The sequence below is a fragment of the Scyliorhinus torazame genome, chromosome 17, assembly GCF_047496885.1.
Source record: "Scyliorhinus torazame isolate Kashiwa2021f chromosome 17, sScyTor2.1, whole genome shotgun sequence".
Classification (NCBI taxonomy): Eukaryota; Metazoa; Chordata; class Chondrichthyes; order Carcharhiniformes; family Scyliorhinidae; genus Scyliorhinus; species Scyliorhinus torazame.
Window position 1 is genome coordinate 12267489 of NC_092723.1, and position 21873 is coordinate 12289361.

The following is a 21873-nucleotide window of genomic DNA, read 5'->3' on the forward strand; positions in this document are numbered from 1 at the left end:
ATGTAGACAGTCCAACTAGGGAAGGGGCGGTACTGGACCTGGTATTGGGGAATGAGCCCGGCCAGGTGGTAGATGTTTCAGTAGGGGAGCATTTCGGTAACAGTGACCACAATTCAGTAAGCTTTAAAGTACTGGTGGACAAGGATAAGAGAGGTCCGAGGATGAATGTGCTAAATTTGGGGAAGGCTAATTATAACAATATTAGGCGGGAACTGAAGAACATAGATTGGGGGCGGATGTTTGAGGGCAAATCAACATCTGACATGTGGGAGGCTTTCAAGTGGCAGTTGAAATGAATACAGGACCGGCATGTTCCTGTGAGGAAGAAAGATAAATACGGCAATTTTCGGGAACCTTGGATGACGAGTGATATTGTAGGCCTCGTCAAAAAGAAAAAGGAGGCATTTGTCAGGGCTAAAAGGCTGGGAACAGACGAAACCTGCGTGGAATATAAGGAAAGTAGGAAGGAACTTAAGCAAGGAGTCAGGAGGGCTAGAAGGGGTCACGAAAAGTCATTGGCAAATAGGGTTAAGGAAAATCCCAAGGCTTTTTACACGTACATAAAAAGCAAGAGGGTAGCCAGGGAAAGGGTTGGCCCACTGAAGAATAGGCAAGGGAATCTATGTGTGGAGCCAGAGGAAATGGGCGAGGTACTAAATGAATACTTTGCATCAGTATTCACCAAAGAGAAGGAATTGGTAGAAGTTGAGTCTGGAGAAGGGTGTGCAGATAGCCTGGGTCACATTGTGATCCAAAAAGACGAGGTGTTGGGTGTCTTAAAAAATATTAAGGTAGATAAGTCCCCAGGGCCTGATGGGATCTACCCCAGAATACTGAAGGAGGCTGGAGAGGAAATTGCTGAGGCCTTGACAGAAATCTTTGGATCCTCGCTGTCTTCAGGGGATGTCCCGGAGGACTGGAGAATAGCCAATGTTGTTCCTCTGTTTAAGAAGGGTAGCAAGGATAATCCCGGGAACTACAGGCCGGTGAGCCTTACTTCAGTGGTAGGGAAATTACTGGAGAGAATTCTTCGAGACAGGATCTACTCCCATTTGGAAGCAAATGGACGTATTAGTGAGAGGCAGCACGGTTTTGTGAAGGGGAGGTTGTGTCTCACTAACTTGATAGAGTTTTTCGAGGAGGTCACTAAGATGATTGATGCAGGTAGGGCAGTAGATGTTGTCTATATGGACTTCAGTAAGGCCTTTGACAAGGTCCCTCATGGTAGACTAGTACAAAAGGTGAAGTCACACGGGATCAGGGGTGAGCTGGCAAGGTGGATACAGAACTGGCTAGGCCATAGAAGGCAGAGAGTAGCAATGGAGGGATGCTTTTCTAATTGGAGGGCTGTGACCAGTGGTGTTCCACAGGGATCAGTGCTGGGACCTTTGCTCTTTGTAGTATATATAAATGATTTGGAGGAAAATGTAACTGGTCTGATTAGTAAGTTTGCAGACGACACAAAGGTTGGTGGAATTGCGGATAGCGATGAGGACTGTCGGAGGATACAGCAGGATTTAGATTGTCTGGAGACTTGGGCGGAGAGATGGCAGATGGAGTTTAATCCGGACAAATGTGAGGTAATGCATTTTGGAAGGTCTAATGCAGGTAGGGAATATACAGTGAATGGTAGAACCCTCAAGAGTATTGAAAGTCAAAGAGATCTAGGAGTACAGGTCCACAGGTCATTGAAAGGGGCAACACAGGTGGAGAAGGTAGTCAAGAAGGCATACGGCATGCTTGCCTTCATTGGCCGGGGCATTGAGTATAAGAATTGGCAAGTCATTTTGCAGCTGTATAGAACCTTAGTTAGGCCACACTTGGAGTATAGTGTTCAATTCTGGTCGCCACACTACCAGAAGGATGTGGAGGCTTTAGAGAGGGTGCAGAAGAGATTTACCAGAATGTTGCCTGGTATGGAGGGCATTAGCTATGAGGAGCGATTGAATAAACTCGGTTTGTTCTCACTGGAACGAAGGAGGTTGAGGGGTGACCTGATAGAGGTATACAAAATTATGAGGGGCATAGACAGAGTGGATAGTCAGAGGCTTTTCCCCAGGGTAGAGGGGTCAATTACTAGGGGGCATAGGTTTAAGGTGAGAGGGGCAAGGTTTAGAGTAGATGTACGAGGCAAGTTTTTTACGCAGAGGGTAGTGGGTGCCTGGAACTCGCTACCGGAGGAGGTAGTGGAAGCAGGGACGATAGGGACATTTAAGGGGCATCTTGACAAATATATGAATAGGATGGGAATAGAGGGATACGGACCCAGGAAGTGTAGGAGATTGTAGTTTAGTCGGGCAGCATGGTCGGCACGGGCTTGGAGGGCCGAAGGGCCTGTTCCTGTGCTGTACATTTCTTTGTTCTTTGTTCTTTGATATTGATGTTTGTTTTTATCAAAAACGTGAAGGTATTTTACTGGATTAGAAGGTGCACTGGAGAGATTCCTCTGCACACATTAGTAACTTCTGTTAAAATGTACCTGTTTGTATTTAACAATTCTTCCTTGTTCAATTTCTGAAACGGTGTCTCTTCAGTTTCAGGTGCATTGTGGGCAGAAAAGAAGGTAACAGGAATTGTGGGAAGAGCGATCACAATAAATTGTCACTATGATGTAAAGCACCGGGAAAAGGTGAAATATTGGTGTGATGGTGTGACTATTCAGTGCTCCGTTTTGGTAAAATCAGGTAATTCAAATGGACGGAGAGGGAGAATGTCGATCACAGACAACAAGGCAGAAGGAATATTTGTTGTTACTGTGCAGGATCTTCGTTCAGAAGATACAGGATGGTACAGCTGTGGAATTAAAATATATGGCCCGGATGCATTATTTGGAGTCGAGCTACAAATATCTGAAGGTACGTTTCTTGCTGATTATCTTTGTTGATCTCGACTGAAATGTCTGATCAATATTTTCTCCAGGAGGAAACACAACGGGTGGAATTTAACGGAAACATTTGACGTTTATTTGTGGCACTTTTTAAGACAATAAGACATAGGAGCAGAATTAAGCCATTCAGCCCATCGAGTCTGCTCCGCCATTCAATCATGGCTGATCATAACCCCCAATCCCTTATTAATGGTGGCCGCTGTTGCCACTCCATAGGGTGGCTCTGGATTGGCACCTAGCTCCCTCTCCTCCCAATCAGTGTCCATAGGGCCCTGGGGTTCACCCCGGGATGGAGGGGAAGCTGGATAGAGCCCCGGCTGGCCCTGCACCATCTGGCTCTGCCAGCTCTGGTGGCTCCCCAATGCCTGAAGCACAGTGTTGCCGCCCGCAGTGATGCTCCTCAGTGACTGGGCGACGCTCTGGAGCGCCTCGGCTATGCCCACCTGAGACGGGATCACGCTGTCGTGGTGCTCTGCCTGACCTGGGATCCAACAGACTTCGGGCTGCTGTTACGCCTGGGGTTTCCTGACTCCACCCGATGTGGATCAGCAGGATTGTGGTGCTCACCAGAATGTGCCCCAGAAGCCTGTCGACTACATTCTCCCTCCAGGGTGTGTGTCTCTGCGCTGGTGGAGGGTGAGGATGACAGCTGTGCCAAGAATACTGTGGTGTGCGGCCCCCTGTCGCCCGTCTGGGCCTCTCCCACCTGCTCTGGGCCAACTTCTCCTGCGGGGACAGAGAGGGTTTTGTGAGCCGCATCTTTGATTGTGGGAGGTGCTCAATGGGGGGGGCTTGGTGGAGGAGGGATGGGCCATATGGGGGGGATGGAGAGGAAGGGGGCATGTGGAGTATGAAGGCATGAGGACTGGGGCGTATGGGGGGACAGTTGTTGGAGGGGTAGTGGGAGTAGGGGGTGGCGTAGGTGGCACAGCTGGCCCTGGGTGGGCCGGGGCATGGAACGGATCTGGGCGGGGGCACTGCCAGGTGCATTCCAGTGGGGAGCCTGCCTACCCACCCGTGCGGCCCGGTGGTGGTCGTTGACCTTCCTGTGACACTGGATGCCAGTCCTCGTCACGCTCCCTGAGCTTACGGCCACTGCCACCTTATCCCAGGCAGTACTGGCTCCCCTGTGGCTGGCCCTCCTCGACCCCGGGTGGAACAGGACATCCGTCCTGGCCTCCACCGCACCCAGAAATCTGCCCAGGTCAGCTTCTCCGAAGCGTGTGGCTGGTCTCCGTGACGACTGGCTGTGAGCTGAGTGGGGTCGGCTGAGCAGGAGCAGTTTGAGTGCTGCTGTCACTTGTTAGTGGGGGACTGGCCAGTGTGGTCCCAGGTAAATTAGCTAGTGAATGATGATTTACGGTGTGAATCCCATGGGGCCTCGTTAAGTGGACCAATGAACGTTTTATAGCGGTGACGGCCTCGCCGGACCGAGCGTCGGGAGACGCGCGGCATTTCCCGCTCGCTACCACAGAGCTGGTGAAATCTCGCCCCTGAAATTGTTTTCAGCACTAGGGAGCTGAACTCAGAGATCGTGCCGCCATTTTGAAAGGATGCTCTGAGTGTGCTTGTGGATCCGATCCCACCCATAGACAATGTCACACCCCATACATATAAACATTACCCCCTCCTCCCCGAGTGAGGACACCCCGCTTTGGGAGCCCTTGGGTCCCCATCTCTTCAGTTCTCCCCCCACACCCCGTTACAGGCCCCTTCCCTCCAGGATCCCTACCTGTCACCCCCACCAACCTCCTAGAGGCCCCTATGAACTGTCCTGCGCCTTCAAAGATGCCCTCCACCCACCTTTCATGGGCATGGCCCCCCAATCAGGCCCTGTCCCTTGTCAGTGCCACTCTGGCACCCGGGCACCCTTGCACTGATACACTGGAATCCTGGACATGCTCCTGCCAGGGTGACAGTGCCAAGGTGCCAGCTGGATAGTGCCAGGGTGACAGTGCCAAGGTGCCAGCTGGATAGTGCCAGGGTGACAGTGCCAAGGTGCCAGCTGGATGGTGCCAGGGTGACAGTGCCAAGGTGCCAGCTGGATAGTGCAAAGTGCCCATGTTCCAGGGGGAAGGCCAGGGGGGCCACCCTGCACTTGTATGGCCAATCACTGGCCTCGGGAGACCCCCGGATGCCATTCCACCTGGTCTATGTTTGTACAGACCAGTACACCCGAAGGTTTAAAACCTACGTAGGCGCGTGCCATTTGGCGGGATTCTGACGCCTCGTGGGGCTTGGGTATAATCCTGCGCGGTGTAAAGACTGCCAGGAAGTCGACGGAAGGCCTCTCCCAGGATCTCCAAGGATCCACGCAGAGAGTGCAACGCAGCCGGAGATCACACCCGACAGCTCCGATATCCCGAGTCTCCACTGCAGTGCAGAGTCGGGCAGGTAGAGGGCAGCGGTCAGGAATTCGATCTGTGTTACACAAACCCAATTCATGGCCTGTCCAACATTCCCACCAAGGATTTCAGATATGTTCGGATAAACAATTCCTTTAACTATCAGGCATTGGACCAAATATCACATGAGCTGCTCACCACACCTTTCTGACTCTGAGCAGTATTAAATGTCACTAAAATTAATGGCAAAAAAATAATCAATGTCATGATCAGCCCAGAAAGTATGAAAAATAGTAGCAAGGAGCAGAGTTTAACATGTTTGATTGGTTCTCTGATACGATGGATGGTATTCACAGTCACCAAGATGACAGGCTGTGGTGTCAGACATCAATCTCGAGGCTCAGCGCATTTTCCTGTCTCTGAACATGATTAACTATCACAGAATCAGATGTTTGCACTCAGCCAAGAGACAGATAATGCTCATTGTCCAGCACTTGTGTGGCACAAATATTAGTTGCCACTTGTCGTCGCAAGCCTGGTATTGTCCAGGTCTTGCTGCATTTGAACATGGACTGCTTCAGCATCTGGTGTAGTCGCGAATGGTGCTGAAAACTGTGAAATCATCAGCGAACATCCTCACTTCTGACCTTATTGTGGAAGGATGGTCATTGGTGAAGCAGCTGAAGATAGTTGGGCCTCGAACACTAATCTGTATTTGCCCTTAAAAAGATGGTGGCAGGGCAGCACAGTGGCACAGTGGTTAGCACTGCTGCCTCATGGCTCTGGGGTCCCAGGTTCGATCCCAGCTCTGGGTCACTGTCCGTGTGGAGTTTGCACATTCTCCCTGTGTTGGCGTGGGTTTCGCCCCCACAACCCAAAAGAGATGTGCAGGTTAGGTGGATTGGCCACGCTAAATTGCCCCTTAATTGGAAAAGATGAATTGGGTACTCTAAATTTATTTTTAAAACGATGGTGGGGAGCAGTCTTCATGAACCATTGCAATGCATGTGGTGATGTTGCTTCCACTGTGCTGTTAGGGAGGAAGTCTCAGGATTCTGACCCAGTTGTAGTGAATGAAAAGTATAAATGTCCAAGTCGGGATGATGTATGACTTGTAGGATGCAGTGTTCACATGCATCTGCTGCCCTTGTCCACCTAAGTGGTACAGGCCCAGAGTTTGCACGATGCAATTGAAGAAGTTTAACTGAGTTGTCACAGTGCATCCTACAGATGGTAGACAATCCTATTGATGGTTCACAGTCCTATAGATGGTACACAATGCAGAGAGTGTACACAATCCTATAGATGGTACACAATGCAGAGATTGTACACAATCCTATAGATGGTACACAATGCAGAGATTGTACACAATCCTATAGATGTACACAATGCAGAGATTGTACTCAATTCTATAGATGGTACACAATCCTATAAATGGTACACAATCCGATAGATGGTACACAATCCTATAGATGGTACACTATCCTATAGATGGTACACAATGCAGAGATTGTAGGTTGTAGAGGTGGAGGGTGTAGTGATCTGTACATCTGTACATACATCTGCACATACACCAGGGACTACAGACAAATGTAACAGCCACAGCATCACTAGAGGGCAGCATTAGAGACGGGTATAAAGGATCCAGCCCAAGGGAGGATCCGCCTCTTTCACAAGCACAGGGCTAGGGAGCAGCAGCACACACAGAGACAGCTCAGCATAGGCAGTTTACCTGAGCTTCACTGGTCATACCTCTTGACTGTATTATATCTAGTTAAGCTCTGGAAACAGAACAAACGCACTGAATAAAGTATTTTTGTTAACTGGAAGTCTACAATCTTTATTCAGACTTAGAGAATAACATAGAGGGAGTGAAATTTTAGTTTGGTGTTTGTGGTGCCGATCAAGCGGGTTGCTTTATCCTTGATGGTGCCAAGCTTTTTGAGTGTTGTTGGACCCGTGGTGGGGGCTGGGGTCCAATAGGTAGCAGTGCTGATCAGGGCTCCCTTTCAGGATGGGAAATGTCATTGACAAGCGACGGGAGTATGGAATACCGTCGCTAAGCAGACTGCACGGCGCAGGGAAACACACGGCTGGGGGGGGGGGGGGAGTCGGAGAATCCCGCCCTGAAGCTTTGATACAATGGCCGTAGTTCAGACTACAGGAGGATGGAGTGATACAGAGAGGTGGATGTGCTGGTCAGATTCCAAAACACAGACCCTGTGTGAGATACATTACTGGTGAAATTCATTTGAAATTTGGACGTTCCGACAGCATCTGAATGTTTGTTTCTTTCCCACAGAATCCGTCTCTGTTCCTGTGCTCAGATTTTTATCACTGCCAACAGTCTCATGTTCTGGGGGCTCAGTGACCGTCTCCTGTGAGTCTGTCCGGGGATCCCTCCCCATTCAGTACACATGGACTGAAGAGGCCCCGTCTGAAGAATCAAAGATCTCCGACACCAAGGAACTGGATCTCCGTTGTCAATCCTTCAAACAGCAACAGCATCAATATTACTGCACAGCCTCAAATAATCAGGGGGAACAATCCAGTGAAATGGTGAATGTTTCGGTAATCAACCTTTCAGAGCAGAACTGCAGTTATGTGGCGAAAATCAGCAGCAATGGTAAGTGTTACTGTAAACAATTGAATCTTTTAATTAATGTTGATCCAAATTGGTCGCAGGTTAAGTTTCGGCGGTCATTCTGAATTCGAGGAGTTGACCAAATTCACTTCATTTGGTTTATCAGCCGTTCTAAACAAGGTCATTGATTTGCATTTTTCATATAAAATGGTCAGAAATATTCCCCAAAACAAGTGGAAACATTGTAGAAACTCCAGTTGTCCCATAGAATTAAACAGAATCTGATTGGATATTGTGTATATTATTGTTCTCCTCATTTAAGGAAGAGTGGCAAATGCATTGGAAACGGTTCAAGGAAGGTTTACTAGGTTAATCCCTGGACAGGGAAGGTTGTTTCATGAAGACAGATTGGGCAGGATAGGCTTGTGTTCACTGGAGTTTAGAAGACTAAGAGATGACTTGATTGAAACATTTAAGATCCTGAGGGGCATTGACAGGATGGATGTGGAAAGGATGTTCCTCTTGTGGGAGAATCTAGAACTAGGGCTCACTGTTTTAAAATAAGGGGTCATCCATTTAAAATGGAGGTGAGGCAAAATTAGTTCAATTTTAAACACAAAAATATCCCACCAGCCCTCACCGCCCAAGCACTACCTATGCCCTACCCATGACTGACTACGCCAACCCGTGCTTGACAGTTGGACAGTTCTTTGACATCTTGACAGTTCCAATGCATTTGTACGTAAAAAGTGTATCATCATTTTCAATTTTAACAATTCCAAAGGATGCCTAACCTCTCACAAAGGTGTCTCAGAACATTATCCAAGGGGTACCTTACCATTCCAAAGGATATATCTGGATTGTAGTCTGTCATGTCAGAGTACCTTTAAGAAATGGGTGTTTATCAAATAACTATAGTGGATGTACCTTTAAGAAATGGGTGTTTGTCAAATAGCTGCAGTAATGTCAGTGTGGGTGGTGCTGGGCTGTCTTTCTGCTTTTTCTTTCGTTTTTGAGCTGGCAGCTACAGTGCGTGTTTAGTTTCATTTTCAGAGTTGGAGCTGCATCCAGCCAAACAATGTGTAATTTTGATCTCGCTCTGCATGAAAAGAATGTCTTCAGATCACTTACTAATTTAAAAGTGATAACTGCTCTCAGTAGAGAATTTAAACCTGCTGTCTTTGTTAAAGAGGGTATTTGTCTTATGTATGTTGCTAGGAAAGATTAAGGGTTACTTATAGAGTACTGTATTCTTTGGGGGAAGTATTTGAGTTGATAGTTGCTAAGATGTTTACTGTGTGTTTATAAAATGTTAACTGGATTCATAGAATAAACATTGTTTTGTTTTAAAAGTACTTCAGATCTCTGTTGCATCACACCTGTAGAGTGGGCCCTTGTGCTCCCCATAATCAAAATCGATTAAAGGTTGTGGGTCAGGTGAACGCCTTGACTTTGGGGTTCTCTCAACCCTGGCCCGTAATAAGTCCACCCTCTAACTGCTCCTGTCATAACTCTGCTGCATCAACACCAAGGTATGGAGAAGAAACAGGAGTTATCATACAAATTAGCTCAGCCAGGTGTCAGCATGAACTCTACCTGCTATAAGATGGGGAATTACACTGAAATTAAATCATCCAAATTATTATGTCATCCAGGCTCTTATTGTAGCTTCCATTTCACAATGATGATCTCTTAGTTTGTGACAAGTGAAAATGAGGTGAATCTGAATGTTGTTCCCTTGTTTCAACAGGAACTGGATATTCTTGTGAAAGTTCTCCAACACATCCCCCATCCACATTTATGGCAAGGTACAATGTTGTTGTTGCTGGTGTTCTGAGTAGCACTGTTTTCATAGGAACGATACAACAGCTGGAATTTTGTCCACAGGTTTCATTCCCAATGTCACTCTGATTCTCCCTCGTTGCCCTTTCCCACTCAATTACAGTTAAAATTTCATGCGTGAGGAAGAGCCTGGCCGGGATTCTCCGAGCCTCCGGGGCGGAGAATGGGGCATCAGAATGGACCATTGAAAGAGGCCCCCGCGGCGATTCTCCACGGTCGACCGGCCGAGTTCCCGCCGGCGGGAGCTCATCGTCGCGGCTGCAGTGGCCGTCCTTGTGGGGGGGCGTCGAGTTATGTACTCTGGGATAACACAGGCTGCAACTGGATGCAGTTTTAACCAAAAGATACTCCAGACCTTGAAGTTAGTTCAATCTGATTTATTGAACCAGTAGCACAGTTAGCACAGTTTTCTATGAGTTCGACTCTCTGCTAACCTAAGTGTGGTTACTCTGTCTGACTGAACCAGACTAGCTCTTACCACGTGCTAGAGGTGTGATACTGTAAATGCGCCCTGACTCACTCTGTAGATGTTCATCAGTGGAAAGAGAATCTGTCCAGAGAATCCGTCCGCCAGCGAACAGCCGGAGAATTCTGGCTATTATATCGGCGGACACTCCCGGGCGGTACTGAGGGAGTGCTGTGCTGCCAGAGGTGCCACCTTTTGGGTGTGATGTTAAACCCTATTTGCCCCCTCAGGTGGATGCAACAAACCTTGTGATAATATGTGAAGAAACACAGGGAGTTTTCTCCAGAGGCTTAGCCAAAATTTATTCCTCGTTAAAATAAACAGATGATCTGGTCCCTCTCACATTCCTGTTTGTGTGACCATGCTGTGTGCAAATTCCCTGCATTACAGCAATAACTGCACTTTCAAATTCCTTCATTGTGTAAAGTGTTGTGAGGCGTCCTGAAATCTTGAAAGATGCTCCACAAGTATAAAACTTACTCTATTGTAACAAATGACCAAGGATCAATTGTGCACCCACACTGACCCTTTCCTATTCTCTGTATCACAGTGCGGTTTACATTGTGCTCGGTGTGCTGGGCGTCATGCTCATCGTGTTTGCTGTTTTTCTACTTTTGTACCTGAAGGAAAACAACAAGGGTGAGTTTCTATTTCTCTTTTATCATTTCATTGCATGTCAGTAATTTGCTGCAGAATATGGGCATGATCTACCAGCCGCATTGCACCGGAAAGACGGCGCGGACAGTCGATGGCGGGAGGTCGCTCTTCCGGACCTTTCCGGCTCGCCATGCTTCGTGAGATCTCGCGAGACATTGTGATCTGAATCCCACCCATACTGGGCGGGATCACGATTTTGCAAATCTGCATATTTGAGTGCGTAGCTCATCTCACTCTAATATGCACTTCATTGATTTACACGAGGAGTTGGGATCTAACCCCTTCGCCTTGAAGAGCTTGGGTGAGAGCCGTTCAGTGCTGATCCCCACAAATGGGGATCAGACAGAACGGCACTTGTGGGGATCTGCCAGGGCATCGGAGGCCCCCAGATGCTTGCCCTTTGGGCAGTGTGGCACCCAGGCACTGCTGGTGCCATGTAGGCACCTTGGCACTGCCAGCCCAGCACTCTGGCAGTGCTACTCTGTTCAAGACTGGCACACGCCAAGGTGGGAAGTGCCAGGCTCGCTGTACCAAGGTGGCAGGCTGGCATTTTTCCCGCAGAGGGGATCAGGCCTGGGGGTACCCTGCGTGTGTGAGGTGGGGTACAGGGGGCCTGAGCACCGCCTTATAGCTGAGATGGGGCTTAGGGGGTTCGGGAGTCGCGTCGGTGGGTCGAGAGATCGGGACCCCATTTTTGAATGGTGTCCTGATCTCTTCCCGCACTGAGGAGTTCCGACGAGCAGAGTTCCCCAGTGCAGGAAACAGGACTAAGTGTGGCCCTAGCAGGACGTTCCCCGCTGAGGCCCCCAATTGAAACAGAGTCCTGGTAGAAAGCGTGGTGTTTCTCGGCGTTATGAACACCGGCAGAAACCCAGCTAAACGCGCTCGTCACAGGGGGGGAGCCATGTTGCTGGCCTGGGGGGCTTCGGCAAGGCTTGGGGGGGAACTGGTGGGGGTGGCGTGGGGGTGTCCAGGGAGGCATTATCTGACAGATCGGGTCCGTGTACGGCCGGGGCCACGTTGTTAGGCGCGACCGCTGAAGGATATTGCCGTGCACATGCACGGCCATGGACCTGACAGTTCTCCAGCCGTTTTTGTCATGGAGACTGGGCGTATTACGTGACACGGCTGCTAGCCCCTCACCAGCCGGAGGATCGGTGCTGGGGCGCGGACATTTTTTTGACGTAAAACGCCTTGGATCCTCCAGACATCGCCTGTAAATCAGAGAATCCAGCCCATAACCTCCCAAATGGGGAATCCAGCCCATAATTGCTATGTCGAATCCAGAGGTTCATCATCTGAATTGGACTCAGTAGGGGCCTGGTCTCCAGCAGTCCTCGGAGCACCTCCTCCACCAGCTGTGGACCTATATCTGTGAGGAGATCACCAGATTGCGAACCTGAGCCTGCTCTGGAACTAAGACCCACCAAGGTGTGTGTATCTGTGCTGATGGAGGGTGCAGGTTAATGCCATGGCAGTGCACCCTCTACCCCTCTGAGGAAAGGCTTTCTCCTCAGAGGTGAGCTAGGTGCTGGGGCTGCATCGTCTCCTGGATGATGTCCTCCCCTATTTCTTGCTGGTACCTGGACTAGAGAAAAGAGTGAATTAGTGCTTGACGAAGCAGGCTCGTACATTAAAGATCGCTCATTGGCAATTCCCGCATATTGCAGATGGAGACTGGATGCTTCTGAACTCAGTTGTTGTGGGAGGTCATTGTGGCCTTCAGCACAGGTCCAGTGCCACCCTTCCCCTGCCAGCTCTGCCACCTGCTCCGGAAAAGTACTGAGGAGATGAAGTTCTTGGCCCACTCTCTTTTGTTATGCATCATCCTGTCCTGCAGAAAGACAGAGGAATTGTTTGTGACGCAATTGGTTAAAGGAGCATCCAGAAGCGGGCATGCCTATTTCTGTTGCTGAACCCTCCTCAGTCAGTGGTTAAGAAACTGTTTATCCAAGAACTAATAAGAGATGAAGAGCATAAAGAAGTTTTCTTTTATTCATTTATGGGATGAGGGCAACACTGGTTAGGCCAGCATTTATTGAAAATCCCTAGTTGGCCTTGACAAGGTGGTGGTGAGCTGCCTTCTTGAACCATTGCAGTCCTTGAGGTGTAGGTACACCCATGGTGCTGTTAGGGAGGGAGTTCCAGGATTTTGATCCAGTGACAGTGAAGGAACGGCCGATATGTTTCCAAGTCAGGGTGGCGAGTGACTTGGTGGGGAACCTCCAGGTGGTGGGGTTCCCAGTTATCTGCTGCTTTTGTCCTTCTAGATGGCAGTGGTCGCAGTGGAGACGAGCCTTTGGCATGTTCACAAAATTTCTATCCTCAATAAGAAGTCTGACAACACCAGGTTAAAGTCCAACAGGTTTGTTTGGAATAACGAACGTTTGGAGTGTAGCTCCTTCGTCGCTCTCCTGAGTCACTCACCTGAGGAAGGAGCTGCGCTCCGAAAGCTAGTGATTCCAAACAAACCTGTTGGACTTTAACCTGGCGTTGTAAGACTTCTTACTGTGCCCACCCCAGTCCAACGCCGGCATCTCCACATCATGGCTATCCTCAATATGCTTAGGGAGCGTGAATGGAATGAGTTAATGAGTTAATTATTGCCTTATATTCATACACACATGAACTTGCTGAGAGCACTTTAAGCACTCATACAAAAATAATTGTGTGGACCAAAGTATTTTCCCTGTGACACCAAAAACAGCTCCTGATTGAAACAGTTCAAGTTTGAAACCAAAGTTATGTACAGCAGGAATCCAGATGTTTGGCTTTGACATCTGAAGCTCAGTCCAGACGTGTAATTTCAAAAGCTGAGCACCAAAGAGGACACGGTGTAGGCTGGGATGTTAATTAAAGCAGGGACAGCACAACAAGACGGTTAGAAAATCTGATAAACCTGTTATTTTCTCATTTTTCACCCATCGTTAATCTTGCTTTTACTCTGTGGCAATTAATTCCGTGCGTAGGTTTGAGAGGAGGAGGTTGTGTAAACAGTGCTGCATCTCATCACAGATGCTGCAATAACAGGAAGGTTAGTCAATGTGACCATGTTTCACAATGCTTCACTTCTATAAGCGCCCAGATTCAGCAAGATTCTGGTAGAAACCATCCCTTAACTCTTTCGTTGGGAAATAGGTGTTTAACGGTATTGCTTTATTAATTATGTTCCTAATATTTTTTTTAATATAAATTTAGCGTATCCAATTCTATTTTTCAAATTAAGGGGCAATTAAGCGTGACCAATCCATCTACCCTGCACATCTTTGGGTTGTGGGGGTGAGAATGTGCAAACTCCACACGGACAGTGACCCAGAGTCGGGATTGAACCCGGGTCCTCAGCACCGTGAGGCAGCAGTGCTAACCACTGCGCCACCGTGCCGTCCTTTTATGTTTCTAATATTATTGCAGTAGTCACACACCTTTATGACCATCCTTATACATACAAACTATACATTAATAAAGAAATGTTTTCCTTTTTCTTTATTACACCATAGGCAGGATTCTCCGACCCCGACCGGAGAATCGGCGCCACTGGCGCCGGTGCAGTCGACGCGGCGCCAGTCGGGGGCCACTCAACGCGGCCCCCACCCCCGGCGATTCTCCCCGCGCGATGGGCCAAGTGCCGGCCGAGTCCCGCCTTCATCGTTCTCGTGTAGTCAAGCCCGGCAGGACCTCGGTGTTCATGCTTTTGGGAGGGTGCGGGGGGGGGGGCGATCCAACTCCGGGGGGGGAAATCCACGGTGGCCTGGCCTGTGATCGGGGACTACCGATCGGCGGGCGGGCTTATCCCGGTGGGGGCCTATGTTACTCTGCGCTGGGCCCCTGTAGGTCTCCCCCATGTTGCGTCGGGACCGGCGCAGAGACGGCAACCCACGCACATGCGCTAACTCGCGCCGGCCATGCCGTGGATCCGCGAACTTGCACCGGCCCTGGCGCGCATGCGCGAACTAGCGCCGCCCGTGCTGACACCCGTATCGGCCACTGGAGCAGTGTGAGGCTCTCGAGTGCCATGCTGGCCCCCTGTGCAGCGCAGGATCGCTGATCCTAGGGGCCAGATGATGCCGTCGTAAAACGCTCTGCCGTTTTCGACGGCGTGAACACTTAGCTCCAGGATCGGAGAATCCCGCCCTATATTTTTGTCCTTTTTCCTTCAGTAATTTGAGATTTTCAGTTCTATGAATGGCTTTGGTCAAGTGACTAAGGGAACATGATTTCTTCTGGCCAGGAAATCTGTGAGGGGAGGGTCATCAATTTAAAATTATGACTGGGAGAAATGTGAGGAGAAGTTTCCTTGATCAGGGGTTTGTTGAAGTGTGGAATGCTTTGTCACCAGGAATGGTAAAAATCATCAGATTCTGTGAGGAAAAATTGGGATCATGATTTGAAGCAGAGAGAAATACAGAACATTGAAGAGTAAGCAAACGCATTTGTTTTCAATTGCCCCAGAAGGAATTGTCTCAAGGGGATGTGGTTCCCTAAGACAAGTACTGTTCATGGACCAACGATTTGCATGAGCTTCCAATTGTTAATGCAATTCCAGAGGCTTCTTTCTCAAAGCGAAACCACTATTCCAGGCCCTAGAGATGTTGGATGATTTCTGCATCCATTACACCTATAAACGGCACAGCTGTAACTGACGAGGATTGATTGTACGGACAAATATAACAACTATCTTCCACGAAATGACCCTGTTTTTAAAAGCAGAATTTGAATTAGTTCTGGTCATCAATTCTGTTTCCTCTATTTAGCAGGGACCCTTTTACAGTAGATTCTGTTTGCTGTTGTGCACTGTCCAGGTAGACCCTTCTGAGTAAATGGACTTTATTTGCTTCATTGTATGTGTTGTGTTATGCTTCTTCATGTAGCATAAGCTGCTTCCTTGATGTATACTCTGACAAAGGAAGGTTCCGACTTGGAGAGAGGTTTAACACATTTATTGAACAGTTAACAATTCTCCTACTTGAGTTCGACTCTCCTGCTAATCTTGCTATAGTAACTCAACCTAACTAACCAGTCTGCTCTAATCCATGCGGTGGGTGTGATGCTTCCTGATCTGCCCCTGTCTCTCTGAGTGTCGCCTATGGAAAGAGAAAGAGGACGTGTGCCCCGTTCTTTTATACGGGTTGCCCCCTTGTTGTAGTGTCACCTCTGGGTGTGTCTTGACTGCCCATTGGTCGTGTCCTACCTTACTGACCTATTGGTTGAATGTCTGTGTGTCATGATGTCTCTGACATTTGGAGGATCAGGAGCGACCTGGTAGAAGTTTATAAAATTATGAGGGGTATAGATAAGGTGAACAGTTGGAGATATTTTCCCAGGGTGGAAATGACAATTACATTTGCTCCCTCTATACAATACAATTGCTCCCTCTAGTGTTTACCTCGTTGCAGTGTACCTACATTAACCCCTTGTACCTACATTAACCCCTTGTGTATTTACAGTGATGCATATCACCACAGAATGATGAGTAAATAAATGTTGTTTGCTGTTACATAAGGTTGTTTCTCCTTGTCGCCAACAAAGGCAGTTGGGTCGTCAGACAGAGCCCACTTTTAACTCTGCGTACAAAGAACAAAAAAACAGTACAGCAGAGGAACAGGCCCTTCGGCTCTCCAAGCCTGCACCGATCACGTGTCCTATCTGGACCAACCGCCTGTATCCTTCTGTACCCCGTCTGTTCATGTGTCTATCTAAATAAGCCTTAAAGGTTGCTGACGTATCTGCCTCAACCACCTCACTTGGGAGTGCATTCCAGACCACCACCACCCTCTGTGTAAAAAACATCCCCCGCACATCTCCACTGAACATATCCCCCCTCACCTTGAACTTGTGCCCCCTTGTAATTGTCATTTCCGCCCTGGGAAAATGCCTCCAACTGTTCACCTTATCTATACCCCTCATAATTTTATAAACTTCTACCAGGTCGCCCCTGATCCTCCATCTTTCTAGGGAGAACAATCCCAGTTTATTCAATTTCTCCTCATCCTTTCTCCAATACCATCCATACCAGGCAACAATCTGGTAAACCTTTTCTGTACTCTCTCCAAAGCCTCCATGCCCTTCTGGTAGTGTGGTGACCAGAATTGGACACAGTGGGCGTCATTCTCCGACCCCCCCGCCGGGTCGGAGAATGGCCGTTGGCCGCCGTGAATCCCGCCCCTGCCCCCGCCGAAGTCTCCGCTCCCGGAGATTGGGCGGGGGTGGGAATACGGCCGCGCCGGTTGGCGGGACCCCCCGCTGGATTCTCCGGCCCGTATGGGCCGAAGTCCGGCCCAGAAATTGCCTGTCCCGCCGACGTAAATCAAACCTGGTATTTACCGGCGGGACCAGGCAGCGTGGGCGGGCTCCGGGGTCCTGGGGGGTGGGCGCGGGGCGATCTGACCTCGGGGGGTGCCCCCACGGTGGCCTGGCCCGCGATCGGGGCCCACCGATCCGCGGGCGGGCCTGTGCCGTGGGGGCACTCTTTCCCTTCCGCCTCTGCCACGGTCTCCACCATGGCGGAGGCGGAAGTGACTCTCCCCACTGCGCATGCGCGGGAAACTGACAGCGGCCGCTGACGCTCCCGCGCATGCGCTGGGAAACTGACAGCGGCCGCTGACGCTCCCGCGCATGCGCCGCATTTCCGCGCCAGCTGGCGGGGCAACAAACGCCATTTCCGCCAGCTGGCGGGGCGGAAATCCCTCCGGCGTCGGCCTAGCCCCTCAATGTTGGGGCTAGGCCGCCAAAGATGCGGAGACTTCCGCACCTTTTTGCCGGCGCGATGCCCGTCTGATTTGCGCCGGCTTTGGCGCCAGTCGGCGGGCATCCCGCCGTTGGGGGAGAATTTTGCCCAGTATTCCAAATGTGGTCTAACCAACGTTCTATATAACTGTAACATAATTTGCAAACTTTTATACTTGATGCCCTGACCAATGAAGGCAAGCATGCCATATGCTTTCTTCACCACCATTTCCACCTGTGCTGCCACTTTTAAGGATCTGTGGACCTGCACGTCCAGATCTATCTGTGTCTCTATGCTCCTGATGGATCTGCTACTTATTTTATAGCTCCTACCTGAATTAAATCTACCAAAATGCATCACCTCGCATTTGTCCGGGTTAAATTCCATCTGCCATTTCTCTGCCCAATTTTGCAGCCTATCTATATCCTGTTGTATTCTCTGACAATCTTCATCACTATCCGCAACTTCTGCAATCTTAGTACCAACTGCAAACTTGCTAATCCGACCTGCTACGTTTTCTTACATATATTACAAACAACAGAGGTCCCAGCACTGATCCCTGCAGAACACCATTAGACCTCCATTCAGAAAAAGATCCCTTCCATTGTTACCCTCTGTCTTCTATGGCCAAGCCAGTTCTGAATCCATCTAGTTAGTTCACTCCTGACCCCGTGTGACCATGAGGGACCTGGTTTACTAAAGTACATGTAGACAACATCCACAGCCCTTCCCTCGTCAACCATTTTTATCACCTCCTCAAAAACTCAATTAAATTAGTGAGACATGACCTCTCTCGTACAAAACCATGCTGTCTGTCGCTAATCAGCCCGTTCACTTCCAAAGGTAAGGTGAATGCAATTTGAGTTTAAATTGGGGGCTGATTTTCCCCTGTTTGGCCTCCCACTGAGAACACAACGGAATAAGAGTTCCCTTTCAGTGCAGAATTGAAGGATCGTTGTGCTGCAAAACCCTAAACACACATTGGATGAGGGTGGGGGAAACAGGGTTTAATTTTCAACTTCGCACCTGAAACTCAAAATCAATGATAGCAGGCAAGTTTCTGCTCTGTCAGACAGTAAGGGTAAGAATTACCTCCACTCCTTCTGAATATAATGAACATAAACGAGAACAAGTCCGCTGCCTATAGGGAAAACACGAGTGCAATGCAAGCCCGTATGAAGGCAGATCAATGTAAGGTCATGCTCACTGCGACACACATTCAGATTAGAGATTTTAAGTATGTTTAAACATCCCTGTTACACTCTTCCAACAATAACATTGTAATTTTTCAGATTCAAACGCCGTTAAGTTTCATCCAAAAGACAAGACAATGAGCGATAATCAGGTAATAATATTCTCTGAATGATGTTTGGCAATTTGCAGAACTGGATGTAATAGATTTCATAGAATCCAGAACAGGTCATTCGGTCAAACTGATTAATCTAACCCTGGTAGCATTCCATAGAGTCCCTACAGTGCAGAAGGAGGCCATTCGGCCCATCGCGTCTGCACCGACCTTCCAAAAGAGCACTCTACCTAGGCCCGCTCCACCACCCTATCCCCGTAACCCCACACATTGATCACAGCCAAACCACCTAACCTGCACATCTTTGGACGGTGGGAGGAACCGGAGCACCCAGAGGAAACCCACGCAGACACGAGGAGAACGTGCAGACTCAGCACAGACAGTGACCCAAGGCCGGAACAGAATCAGGGTCCCTGACACGGTGAGGCAGCAGTGCTAACCACTGTACCACCATTTCCTTCTACTCCTTTCTCCCTCATGTACGTATTGAGCTTTCACATAAATGTAATGAGTCGATTTGCGTGACCAGTCTTTAGGAAAGAAAGAGGGAATGCCGGAGAATTCTTTACCAGTGGTCAGAAAGTGGAACTCGCGACCACAGGGAGCAGTCAAAGTGAATGCGGTAAATCCATTCTCTTCGCAGGGAAGATAGATAAACACAGGAGGTAAAATGAATAGAAAGATAAACTAGTGAGATTAGATAAAGAAGGACGAGGAGGCGTGTGAGGGGAATAACACCTGCATAGACATTTTGGTCCAATGGCTTGCTTCTTTACCATAAATGTATTTGTTTATGGGATGCGGGCATTGCTAATTGGGCCAGCATTTATCATTCATCACCGAATTACCCCTGAACTGAGTCCTTTTCAGAGGGTATTTTAAGAGTCAACCACCTTGCTGTGGATCTGAGTCACGTGTTGACCGGACCAGGTAAGGATGATAGATATCCTTCCCTCAAGGACATTAGTAGCACAGTCGTTAGCACTGTTGCTTCAAAGCTCCAGGGTCCAAGGTTCGATTCCCAGTTTGGGTCACTGTCTGTGCGGAGTTTGCATGTTCTACCGGTGGGTTTCCTCCGGGTGCTCCGGTTTCCTCCCACAAGTCCCGAAAGACGTGCTGTTAGGTAATTTGGACATTCTGAATTCTCCCTCTGTGTATCCGAACAGGCATCGAAATGTGGCGACTAGGGGCTTTTCACAGGAACCTCATTGAAGTGTTAATGTAAGCCTACTTGCGACACTAATAAAGATTATTATTATAGTGAACTAGCTGGGTCTTTACAACAGCATTAGTTTCATCGGTAGACTTTTAATTCCAGATTTTAATTGAATTCAAATTTCATCTGGTGTGGTGGGATTCGAACCCGGGTCCCCAGGTCATTACCCTGGGTCTTCGGATTGCTAGTCCAGTGACAATACTGCTACCCCACCGGCTCAATACTTTATAAACTGACATAATAATCAAGAAATAGATTTCTCCCTATATCGGCACAAATCACTGCTCAAGTTATTCAGAAATTAATTGGATCATGTGTGTTTTTTAATATATTGTAGCAACTGGTAACAGAAGAGAGCATTGTATATGCAACGGTAACGGCCGCTGGAAGTAGCTTCCCGGGAACACAGAGCAAAGGAAATGCCCAGATCGAAAATGACAAAAATGGAATTGCATATGCAGCAGTGCAGTTTCAAAAGGAATCTCCAGCCCAGGGCGGTGAGGTGGAAAGGCACTCGGCTAATAACGTGGACAGAGTCACCTACAGTGGCATCAATTTCCAAAACCAGCCCCCAGAACACAACAGAAAAACGTCATCACTCAATACGCCTCAAGATTCTGAAATGGCAGTTTATGCTAATGTTACTCATTAGGAAAACCATTCTTGCGGTGCAAGTGTTTCTTATTATTCCATCTTGCTTTGTAGTTCACTTGCATTGCATTTCTTTTGCCAAGAGCCACCCAAGTCCTGATTCTGTGCAACGCTTTCTATAACTTGAGAGTTATTCCCTCCCTTTCCACTGATCCTCCCAGTTTGGTATCATCAACAAATGTAATCAATCTACCTTGAGTTTCTGTGTCAAGGTCGTTTGTACAAATGAGAAACAGTAGTGTTGCGAAGATCAAGCCTTGTGACACCCAACTCAGTGCCTATTTCCCCAAATACCCGAACCAGACCACCATCATATAACACTGCTAAGGGTCCTCTTTCTTGAGCATCAAACTTTTGTCTCCCAGTCAGGAAGTCATCTATTCGAGCTCCAAGGTAGCGACAGAAGAACATCTGTACTGAGGTGTCATGTGAGAGTACCTTTCAGAAATGGGTGTTTATAAATGGGTGTGTATATAAATATCGGTAGAGTACCTGTAAGAAATGGGTGTTTACTACTGCATGATGTCAGAGTGGGTGGAGCTGGGCGGTCAGCTTTTTACTTTCATTTTAGGTTGTTTGCTGCAGGGTGTGTTTTAGTTTCGTTTTCAGTGTTGGCGCTGAAGCCAGACGGAGCAGGTGCACCGTTGATCTCTCTGCCATCAAAAGACTATCTCTTGATCATTTGGTGAATTCAGAATTATAAAAGTTCTCAGTCGTGAATGTAAACCTAATGTGCTTCTGTTAAAAGGTTTTTCTTTTGCCTTCTGGATGTTGTTTGGGAAGTTATTAAGGATTACTTAGTGTTGTATTCTTTGGGGGTTGTATTTGAATTGATGGTTGTTAAGATGTTCACTGTATGTTTCAAAAAGGTTAACTTGAGTTCATAGAATAAACAATGTTTTGCTTCAAAAAATACTTTTTCATTTCTGCTGTACCACACCTGTAGAGTGGGCCGTGTGCTCTCCATAGCACAATCTATTAAAAGTTGTGGGTCAGGTGAACTCCATGGTACACTTTGGGATTCTCTAAACCCTGGCCCATAACAAATTGGGGGCTCGAGGGGGATAAAAGCCTATCTATTGGAATGGCTTAGTGAACTTAAAGACAGTGAGGGGTGAGCATATTGTGGTTGCTTTTCAGGTGTGGTATTCTAGTTTAAGTGGGGAGTGTGTTGTGGACAATGGCTCTTTCAGAG

The 21873-nt window shown here is 48.3% G+C and overlaps 1 protein-coding gene across 1 annotated transcript in view; it reads left to right on the top strand.

Moving 5' to 3' along the window:
• The window catches only part of LOC140393717 (polymeric immunoglobulin receptor-like), an 83089-nt gene extending 61498 nt beyond the window's left edge, over positions 1 to 21591 (top strand). The window contains exons 4-9 of the mRNA XM_072480036.1: positions 2535 to 2855; positions 7535 to 7858; positions 9567 to 9624; positions 10675 to 10763; positions 18798 to 18850; positions 20365 to 21591. Coding sequence (XP_072336137.1) covers positions 2535 to 2855; positions 7535 to 7858; positions 9567 to 9624; positions 10675 to 10763; positions 18798 to 18850; positions 20365 to 20679 — 1160 coding nt within the window. The 3' untranslated portion in view covers positions 20680 to 21591. The remainder of the gene's footprint in view (positions 1 to 2534; positions 2856 to 7534; positions 7859 to 9566; positions 9625 to 10674; positions 10764 to 18797; positions 18851 to 20364) is intronic.
• Positions 21592 to 21873: the final 282 nt, after the last annotated feature.